This window comes from Carcharhinus amblyrhynchos, chromosome 21 (genome assembly GCF_965287045.1).
Source record: "Carcharhinus amblyrhynchos chromosome 21, sCarAmb.v2.hapA, whole genome shotgun sequence".
NCBI lineage: Eukaryota > Metazoa > Chordata > Chondrichthyes > Carcharhiniformes > Carcharhinidae > Carcharhinus > Carcharhinus amblyrhynchos.
Window position 1 is genome coordinate 48270968 of NC_137344.1, and position 11296 is coordinate 48282263.

An 11296-nucleotide genomic window follows, 5' to 3' on the forward strand; every position below is an offset into this window, starting at 1 on the left:
AAAGAAGTTTATCTAGTACTCAGGAACACCAACGAGTGCATACAGCTCACCTTCTTTGTATTGCCAAGGATGACTAACACATCCTCGCAGCTTCCAAATAAATTTTACACCACCCAATGAGCTAAATCTATGTAATTGAACTTTATAAATCTCCCTGCTTCTTGTTCTGTGCTTCTGTTTTCGTTTCTGATCAGGTTGGTTGAAAAATATAGTTACGTTCTAACTTGTCATCAAAGCAAAACATAGCTTTGAAGTCTCGCAGTTGGCTGGTTTTCACCCTCTGAGCCTCTTCCGTAGCTTTGAGATTGTTATTTTCCGATACAATCCAACAATGACCTTCAGCCACAAAATAGAAAGCCCAGCCTGACGGCTCCAGCACTGGGCTGAGTTGAAGATATTAACGGAAAATGTAGAGATTTGGTACAATCACAAAGTCTCGATTAGCGAATATCAAAAGTAAATTGGCTTCGCTAGGTGGAAAACCCAGATCCCACCAGAAGAAAGCGACAAATATATAGCAACGCTGGCTAAAGCAAATAAAACACTTCAGGCTGAGGTTTTCCAACCTCGCCCGCACTGGGATTCTCCAGTCCCGCTGCAGTGAAGGGAGATTTGGCCAATTCTATGTTCTCATTGGTAGTGGGGCGTGAATGGCCAAGTATTCCAGAATTTGAGCTAATGATGTCCAGTTAAAGAATCACCCAATAAGAACATACGAAATAGGAGCAGGAGTAGGCCATTTAGCCCTTCGAGCCTGCCCCGCCAATCAATAAGATCATGGCTGATCTGAATGGATCAGTTCCACTTTCCCGCTTTAGAACATAGAACATAGAACATAGAACACTACAGCACAAACAGGCCCTTCGGCCCACGAGTTGTGCCGATCACATCAACACCTACCAACCTACAGACCTATCTATAACCCTCAATCTCATTAAACCCCATATACTCATCCAGGAGTCTTTTAAAAGACCCCAGCGAGTTCACCTCCACCACCACTGACGGCAGCCGATTCCATTCACTCACCACCCTCTGAGTGAAAAACTTACCCCTAACATCACTTCTGAACCTCCCTCCCCGCACCTTAAATCTGTGTCCTCTCGTAGCAACCATTTCAACCCGGGGAAATAGCCTCTGAGAGTCCACCCTATCTATTCCTCTCAACATTTTGTAAACTTCTATCAGGTCGCCTCTCAACCTTCGTCTCTCCAGGGAAAAGAGTCCCAGCTCCCTCAACCTAACTTCATAAGGCATGCCTCCCAGTCCAGGCAACATCCTTGTAATTCTCCTCTGTACCCTCTCAAAAGCTTCTACATCTTTCCTATAGTGAGGCGACCAGAACTGCGCACAATACTCTAAATGAGGCCTGACAAGGGTCTTATAAAGTTGCAGCATTACCTCCCGACTCCTAAACTCAATCCCTCGATTAATGAAGGCCAGTACACCATACGCCTTCTTGACCACCTCCTCCACCTGCGAGGCCGATTTAAGAGTCCTGTGGACCCGGACCCCAAGATCCTTCTGCTCTTCAACACTACTCAGACTTCTGCCCTTGATAGTGTACTCGTTCATCCTGTTGGTTCTGCCAAAATGGACGACTACACATTTATCTGCGTTGAAGTCCATCTGCCACTTCTCCGCCCAGTCCTGCATCCTATTTATGTCCTGCTGCAACTTTTGCCATCCTTCCAGACCATCCACAACATGACCAACCTTCGTGTCATCAGCGAACTTACTTACCCATCCCTCCACTTCCTCATCCAGGTCATTTATGAAAATGACAAACAACAAGGGTCCCAGAACAGATCCTTGAGGCACTCCGCTGGTGACTGACCTCCATTCAGAAAAAGCCCCATCCACAACCACTCTCTTCCTTCTGCAGGCAAGCCAGTTCTGGATCCACAAGGCCAAAGGCCCTTGGATCCCATGGCCTCTCACCTTCTCAAGAAGTCTTGCATGGGGGACCTTATCAAACGCCTTGCTGAAGTCCATGTACACTACGTCCACGGCACTTCCTTCGTCAATGTGTTCAGTCACATTATCGAAGAACTCAACTAGGCTTGTAAGGCACGACCTGCCCTTGACAAATCCATGCTGACTATTCCTGATCATGTCAAACCTCTCCAAACCTTCTCCCCATAACCCTTAATTCCCCTGTCTATCAAAAACCTATCTACCTGTGACTTAAATATATTTAATGAGGTAGTCTCCACCACTTCAATGGGCAGAGAATTCCAGAGATTCACCATCCTTTGAGTGAAGAAGTTCCTCCTCAACTCTGATCTAAACTGCACTCCTCCCTTATTTTGAGGCTGTGCCCTCTAGTCCTGCTATCCTTTCTAAGCGGGAAGAATCTCTCTACCTCTACCCTATCCATCCCCTTCATTATCTTATACATCTCTATAAGATCCCCCCTCAGCCTTCTAAACTCCAACGAGTACAGACCCAGTCTATTTAATCTCTCTTCATAGTCCAACCCCCTCATCTCTGGTATCAGCCTAGTGGACCTTCTCTGCACTCAGTTAGAATCATGGAATTCTACAGTGCAGCAGGAGGCCATTCGGGCCATTGCATTTACCCTAGCCAGCACCGATCACAATCCAACCTCGGTCCAATCCCCATAACACCGTGAATTTACCCTAGCCAGTCCGTCTGACGCCAAGGGAGAATGTAGCACGGCCAATCCACCTGACCCGCACGTCCCTCAGACTGTGGGAGGAAACCGGAGCACCCGGAGGAAACCCACACAGACACGGGGAGAGTGTGCCAACTCTGCAATAGCGACCCGAGCTGGGAATTGAACCTGGGTCCCTGGCGCCGCGAGGCAGCAGTGCGAACCACTGCGCCAAGAACGTTGGTCAAGAAATCCGCAGCATCTTGGGCTTGGTGCCAAGATTTCACTGTGAACAGAATGTAATGAGACTGACTGACAAATGATATGGAGACTCCCACAGACTGACAACTCATTAGACTCCACAGGACCTGGGGGAAATGAGCAGAAAAAAAATCACACCTTAGGGCACAAGTGTGGGGTGGAATTTCCTCCTTTTAACAGAAGCAGCATCCTGTTCCCTAATTAACAACCTGTGGAACAAATTGTGACTGCAGCCACCTTCGAAATGTGATCTTATGAATTGAGTCCGCAGCAACAACCTGCCCCTGTATTTGTGCAGTGGGTTCCAGCAGCTCCTTGCCGTGTCTCCCAGTGGCTGCTAGGTGGCAGTCTCACTCCGTGTGGGTTCGAGTCGGCAGGCCTGGAAAAGGTTCCTGCCCTGATTGGCGGACGCCGGGCTCTGGGATGACCAGCTGGCAGCCGTGCCCACGCAGGCTGGTCCGAGTGCCGGCATCCAACGGCGTGGCTCATCATCCCGGATCGGACAGTGTTGTCTCGAGATTTGGCCCGCTCTCCCAGGGTGTACATGTGACCTTGCCAGGACGCGACCTTGTCTCAGACTTCTCCAGACTAGGGTGGGGGGGGGTGGGCAGCGTCCACGAGCAGGGCGCACTGATTCACAGAATCGCCCCATCAAATCTGCATGAAAGGACCTGCCCACCTAACCCTGCTTGGTGGCACTGGGCCCTTAGCCCGGAATGCTATGGTGTGCCAAGTGCTCATCCAGGTACTTTTTAAAGGATGTGAGGCATTCCCACCTCCACCACCCTTCCAGACAGCGCATTCCACCACCCTCTGAGTTTAAAGAAAGGTTTTTCCTCAAATCCCCCCTAAACCGTCCACCCCTCACTTATGCCCTCTCAGAACCGACCCTTCAACTGAGGGGAACAACTGCTCCCTATCCACCCTGTCTGTGCCCCTCATAATCACCTCAATCAGGTCACCCCTCCGTCTTCTCTGCTCCACAGGAAACAGCCCAAGCTTATCCAACCTCTCTTTATAACTTACATGTTCCATCCCAGGGCAACATCCTGGTGAATCGCCTCTGCACCCCCCTCCAGTGTAATCACATCCTTCCTATAATGTGGGTGACCAGAACTGCACACACTACTCCAGCTGTGGCCTCAACGAAGTTCTATACAACTCCATCACGGGGTAGCACAGTGGGTTAGCACTGCTGCTTCACAGCTCCAAGGTCCTGGGTTCGATTCCTGGCTTGGGTCACCGTGTCTGTGTGGAGTTTGCGCATTCTCCTCGTGTCTGTGTGGGTTTCCTCCCACAGTCCAAAGATGTGCGGGTTAGGTTGATGCTAAGAAATTGTCCCTTAGTGTCCAGGGATGTGTAGGTTAGAGGGGATTAGTGGGTATAATATGTAGGGATATGGGGGTAGGGCCTGGGTGGGATTGTGTTCAGTACAGACTCGATGGGCCGAAGGGCCTCTTTCTGCACTGTAGGGTTCTATGATTCTGTAACTCCATCATGACAACTCTGCTTTTGTAATCTATATCCCTGAGTGATGAAGGCGAGTGAGCCATATGCCTTTTTCACCACCCTATTTACCTGCCTTTCCACCTTCAGAGATCTGTGGACAAACACACCAAGGTCCCGTTGTTCTTCAGAACTTCCTGGTGTCAGAGTTTTCACAGCATAATTACTTGTCAAATTACACCTTCCAAAGTGCATCGCCCCACACTTTTCGGGATTAAGTTCCATGTGCCACTTATCTTGGAATGAGAACATAGTAAGTGTGAAGTTGTCCACTTTGGTTGGAATAATGGTAGGAAGGACTGTTACTTACGTGGTGAAAAACTGCAGCAGGCGAAGGTGCAGAGGGACCTGGGGGTCCTTGTGCATGAGTCGCAAAAACCCAGCCTGCAGGTGCAGCAGGTGGTCAGGAAGGCGAATGGGATGCTGGCCTTCATAGCGAGGGGGATTGAATATAAAAGTAGGGAGGTCTTGCTGCAGCTGTACAGGGCACTGGTGAGGCCGCAGCTGGAGTACTGTGTGCAGTTTTGGTCGCCGTACTTACGCAAGGATATTTTGGCCTTGGAGGGAGTGCAGAGGAGGTTTACTAGGCTGATACTGGAGTTGAGGGGGTTGAGCTATGAGGAGAGGCTGAATAAACTGGGCTTGTACTCGTTAGAGTTTAGAAGAATGAGGGGAGATCTCATTGAGACGTATAAGATGATGAATGGGATGTCATTGGCAAACTTACCGATCCTACCCCCCCAATAAAGTCATCTATATAAATGACGAACAATGGGGGGCCCAACACAGATCGCTGTAGTACGCCACTGATCACTGGCCTCCAATCACTAAAGCAGCCAACTATCGCCACCCTCTGACTCTTTCTGCTAAACCAATTATAAATCCACCCTGTATCCCATGTGTAGTAGCCTATTTAATAAGTCTCCCATGTAGGACTGTGTCAAATACTGAAATCCATGTAAGCTACTTCAACCCTCATCCACACAGTAGGTTACATACTCAAAAAATCACCACCATCTACAGGTTCCCCTCCAAGTCACTCATTATCCTGACTTGGAAATATATTGCCGTTCCTTCACTGTCACTGGGCAAAATCCTGGAACTCCCTCGCTAACAGCACTGTGGGCGCACCTATGCAGAGGTTCAAGAAGGCAGCTCACCGCCAGCTTCTCAAGGCAATTAGGGATGGGCAATAAATGCTGGCCTAGACAATGATGCCCACATCCCAAAAATGAATAAAGGAAAGGTGAGTATCAGCATCTGCCATGCTGCCTGAATGCCTGTATCATTCTGTACCTTCCTGAGATTCACAGGGTGAGGGCTTTTCTTACGAGGAGAGGTCCAGTAGGTTGGGTCTGTACTCATTGGAGTTTAGAAGAATGAGAGGCAACCTTATTGAAACATATAGGATTGTCAGGGGCTTGACAGGGTAGATGTTGAGAAGTTGTTTCTCCTTGTAGGAGAGTCTAGAACTCAGAGGACGTAATCTCAAAGGGGTCACCCATTTGAGACAGAGATGAAGAGGAATTTCTTCTCTCAGAGTGAATCTCTGGAATTCTTTACCGCAGAGAGCTGTCGGGGCTGGGTGGTTAATCTAGACAGATTTTTAATCAGTAAGGGAACCAAGGATTGCGGGGATAAGGCGGGAAAGTGGAGTTGAGGATCAGATCAGATTTGTCATGACCTCATTGAATGACAGAGCAGATTTGATGGGCTGAATGGCCTACTTTGGCTCCATGACCCATCCTCATGACCATAGTGCGTGGAATCGGCTGCCATGGAGGCAGATTCAATAGGGTATTTTAAGAGACTTCTGGATGAGTTCATGAGACTTAATAGGATTGAGGGTTATAGGTAAGCCTAGTAGGTAGAGATATGATCAGTGCAACTTGTGGGCCGAAGGGTCTGTTTGTGCTGTAGTTTTTCTATGTTCTATGATCCATCTGCATGACCATGGCATGACCCATCCACATGATCATGGTATGACCCATCCACATGATCATGGCATGACCCATCCACATGATCATGGCATGACCCATCCACATGACCATGGCATGACCCATCCACATGACCATGGCATGACCCATCCACATGACCATGGCATGACCCATCCACATGACCATGGCTTGATGGCATGACCCTTCCTTAGCCAAACAGTGCTGCTGTAATCTCGCTGACTCCAGTATGTCCCGTAGGTTCCCTACCGCGAGAGCTGCTCCTGGAGTTCACTGACAGCACATTCCCATTGGAATAGAAGCAGGAATTCACTGGAAGAGCCAGGGATTCTGAGCTGCATATTGTTACAAAGTGGAGGAAACTTCCACTGCAATCCTAGAAGGTCTTCAGTCCCTGAGGACTTGGGGAACGTTCCCAGCTGGAAAGCCTCAGAGCGAGGGGACACCACTGGCTCAGGGTAACCATGGTGCTGAATAAGGGCTGGTGCCAAAGTGCGAGACGATGAGATGCCCGTGTCTGCCATATCCCTCTGACCTCCTTAACATCGGGTATCTGATAATCTCTCGTTGATTCTGGTGATTAAATTGTATCGTCACTGCTCATCTCATCATCCACGCTAATCTGCCTCAAACGCGTGGGCTTTCTCCTGTTCATTAAGATTCAGAGCTTGGTTTCTGGGTCAGAAAACTTTGTGTGCTCAAGAGATGCTTAACTTTATCGATTAAATAATTGAATAATGATTTGACGATAACTTGACAAATGCTTTTGCAACTGCGCTTGTATGTGCGTGCACAGCGATTGGATGGGTTGAGTTTAATTTTGTGCTCCTCTTGAAAAGGTGCCTGGGAGACAGTGTTGGCTCAGCTGGAGCATGCTCGCCTCACGGTAAACTGCTGAAGGTTGAAATCCCACCCGGAGACCAAGAAATGTCTTTGAGAGACTCTGCAGTTCAGCTACTGTGATATTCCCCTGGTCGCTACACTCCGGTGCCTGTTCGGGTCAACGCACCCAACCTGCACGTCTTTCAGAGTGTGGGAGGAAACCGGAACACCAGGAAGGAACCTACACTGACAACGGGGAGAACGTAGAGACTCCGCACAGACAGCGACCCGAGCCGGGAATCGAACCCGGAGCCCCTGGCGCTGTGAGGCAGCGGTGCCACCCGAAACAACCTGCTGATCCGGAGTGGGTGAGGGACAGGCAACGGAAACGCTCGTTGGCCTCGCGCGGGAGTCTCTGCTCTCGCTCGGGGGTGGGGGGGCTGTAAAATGTTGCCCGTGATTTGACTGCGCTGTTAGAGGGAGGTTGTTTAGCTTCGATGCTTTGTGGGGCTTGTGGACCTGAACCTCAAATTGTTGGAGATTGCGACTGATTGTCTAGCCACTGACCCGAGGCTGGAAAGCCAAGACCCAGTGTAGTCTTCCAGTGAAGCTAGAACGATAGACGTTGGGTATACAGACACAGAGAGAAGTCTCACAACACCAGGTTAAAGTCCAACAGGTTTGTACAGACACTTCTATATTTATATGCCCTGTTCGTGACCAGAACTCCCCACTCACCTGAAGGAGCAGTGCTCCGAAAGCTAGTGGCATTTGCTATCAAATAAACCTGTTGGACTCTAACCTGGTGTTGTGAGACTTCTTACTGTGTTTACCCCAGTCCAACGCCGGCATCTCCACATCATGCAGACACAATTCAGCCAGAATTTCAAATGCGACACTTTATTTTATGTGACGCTTTGATTGGATATTGTTGCAGTTGTAGTCAAATTTGTGGTCATTTCGGAAGCACGGTGAATGGATGAGAGTTCCTCAGAAGATAAGCTGAGGAGTTGGCCAAGGCAGCAGGCTTTAATCGGCACTCTATCCATCAACTTCCAACACTCACTCCCCTTGCCATGGACACATACCGGCAGACCGTTGACAAGATGCACTGCAGCAACTCAGCAAGACTCCTTCACCACTACCTCCCAAACCCAAGCCAGAATTTTCCCACCCATTCACACCAGTGGGGTTCTCCAGTCCCGCTGCAGTGAACGGAGATTTGGCTGAGCGTCAAATTCTCTTCCTCCTGGCTTACAGTCGCAAATGACCAGAAAATTCTGGCCATGATTTCTATCACCTAGAGTGTCAATGGCAACACCACCAACTATAAGGTCCCTTCTAAACTGGGTCAAAATCATAGAACATGGAACACGACAGCACAAACAGGCCCTCCAGCCCACAAGTTGCGCCGATCATATCCATACCTACCAGGCCATAGAACTATCTGTAACTCCCAATCCCACTAAATCCCATATACTCATCCAGAAATCTCTTAAAAGACCCCAGCGAGTTCCCCTCCACCACCACCGACGGCAGCCGATTCCACTCACTCACCACCCTCTGAGTGAAAAACTTACCCCTGACATCTCCTCTGTACCTGCTCCCCAGCACCTTAAACCTGTGTCCTCTCGTAGTGACCATTTCAGCCCTGGGAAATAGCCTCCGAGAATCCACCCTATCTATTCCTCTCAACATCTTATAAACCTCTATCAGGTCACCTCTCAACCTTCGTCTCTCCAGGGAGAAGAGACCTAGCTCCCTCAACCTATCCTCATAAGGCATGCCTCCCAATCCAGGCAACACCCTTGTAAATCTCCTCTGCACCCTCTCAATAGCTTCCACATCCCTCCTGTAGTGAGGCGACCAGAACTGCGCACAGTACTCCAAGTGGGGTCTGACAAGGGTCTTATAAAGTTGCAGCATTACCTCCTGACTCCGAAACTCAATCCCTCGATTAATGAAGGCCAGTATACCGTACACCTTCTTGACCACATCCTCCACCTGTGAGGCCGATTTAAGAGTCCTGTGGACCCGGACCCCAAGGTCCTTCTGCTCCTCAACACAGCTAAGACTCCTACCCTTGAATTCCCTCCTTAACAGCACTGTGGGTGTACCTACACCACATGGACTGCAGTGCTTGGAGAAGGCTTCTAAAGGTTCAATTAGGGATGGGCAATAAGTGCTGGCCTAATCATTGACACCCACATGAAAAAAGTGAACCAGCAGGTATTAGAGTGCTACCACTGGTGGGAGGATGTAACTACAGCACAAGTTTACATGGCTAGTTTCGATTTCAAATATGAATCTAGGATCTCATAGAGGTCTCCATACAAGTGGGACTAGGCAGAAAAATAGTTCAGCACAGCCAAGAAGGGCCAAAAGGCCTGTTTCTGTGCTGTAGTGTTCTACAGTTCTACAGCTGCATGTTGATTTTGCTGGACCTTTTTTGAACCATGTGTTTCTGAAGCTAGTAGATGCCCATTCCAAATGGCTGGATGTTCAGCTCACGAGATCCACCACACGACTGTATGTATTACTGATAAACTGAGGCAGAGTTTCGCTACCCATGGTCTCCCTGAAGTGCTGGTGTCGGAACCACATTCACAAATTGCAGACTTTTGTCAAGTCCAATGCCATTCACCATGCCAGGTCAGCTCGATTGGGTTGGCAGAGCGAGCCATGCAGGATTGCGTCAGAGGCCTAGCAATTTCATCTCTCGTCTCCCTAAGCAGCCTAGGATAAATGCCATCAGGCCCCGGAGGTTTATCAGTTTTAATACGACCTAAATACCCTAACACTTCCTCCCTCGTAATAGGTATTTCCTCCAACGGGTCTACAACTCCCTCCAAGACAACAAGTCCCTCTCCTTCATGGATACTGATGCAAAGTATTCATTCAGGATCTCCCCCATTCCCTCGGACTCTAAGCACAATTCCCCTCCTGCGTGTGAGAACCTGGGCCAACCGAGAGCGAGGGGTACCTTCCTGGGGCTGGGGGGGCAGGTAGTGAATCTGCATTGTCCTGCTGGTAAACCTGCATTGTACATAGTTCTTCTCCATCAGTAAATCTTTTAGTCTGTTGCTTGCCACGTTGAGTTACTACACAAACTTGAAGGAGACCAGCAAATGGCATGGTGGCACAGTGATTAGCACTGCTACCTCACAGTGCCAGGGATCCAGGTTCAATTCCCAGCTTGGGTCACTGCAGTTCTCTGCACGTCTGCACATTCTCCCCATGTCTGCATGGGTTTCCTTCGGGTGGTCTGGTTTCCTCCCACATTATAAAAGACGCGCAGGTTAGGTGCATTGGCCATGCTAAATTCTCCCTCAGTGTACCTGAACAGGTGCCAGAGTGTGGTAGAACATAGAACATTACAACGCACTTGAGGAAGGATATATTGGTCTTGGAGGGAGTGCAGAGGAGGTTCACTAGGCTGATACCGGAGATGAGGGGGTTGGACTATGAAGAGAGACTAAATAGACTGGGTCTGTACTCATCGGAGTTTAGAAGGATGAGGGGGGATCTTATAGAGGTGTATAAGATAATGAAGGGGATGGATAGGGTAGAGGTAGAGAGATTCTTCCCGCTTAGAAAGGACAGCAGAACTAGAGAGCACAGCCTCAAGATAAGGGGGGGGCAGTTTAGATCGGAGTTGAGAAGGAACTTCTTCACTCAAAGGGTGGTGAATCTCTGGAATTCTCTGCCCGTTGAAGTGGTGGAGGCTACCTCGCTAAATATATTTAAGACGCAGGTAGATAGGTTTTTGGTAGGCAAGGGAATTAAGGGTTATGGGGAGAGGGCGGGAAAGTGGAACTGATCCACTTCAGATCAGCCATGATCTTATTGAATGGCGGGGCAGGCTCGAAGGGCTAGATGGCCTACTCCTGCTCCTATATTCTTATGTTCTTATTAGTACAGGCCCTTTGGCCCTTGATGTTGCGCCGACCAGTGGAACCAATCTAATGACCCTCTAACCTAAACTATTCCAATGTTATCCATATGCCTATCCACTGACCATTTGAACGCCCTGGTGACTAGGGGATTTTCACAGTAGCTTCATTGCAGCGTTAATGTAAGCCTACTTGTGACACTAACAAATAAAACCTAAACTAAACATAAGCTTGGGCCGAAAGAA

General features: G+C 49.0%; 1 protein-coding gene across 1 annotated transcript in view; it reads left to right on the forward strand.

Annotated features, from left to right (window-relative positions):
* The window catches only part of LOC145356604 (E3 ubiquitin/ISG15 ligase TRIM25-like), a 60909-nt gene that overhangs the window by 25039 nt on the left and 24574 nt on the right, over positions 1-11296 (forward strand). The window contains exon 5 of the mRNA XM_080209413.1: positions 7176-7222. Within this exon, the coding sequence (XP_080065539.1) occupies positions 7176-7222 (47 nt within the window). The remainder of the gene's footprint in view (positions 1-7175; positions 7223-11296) is intronic.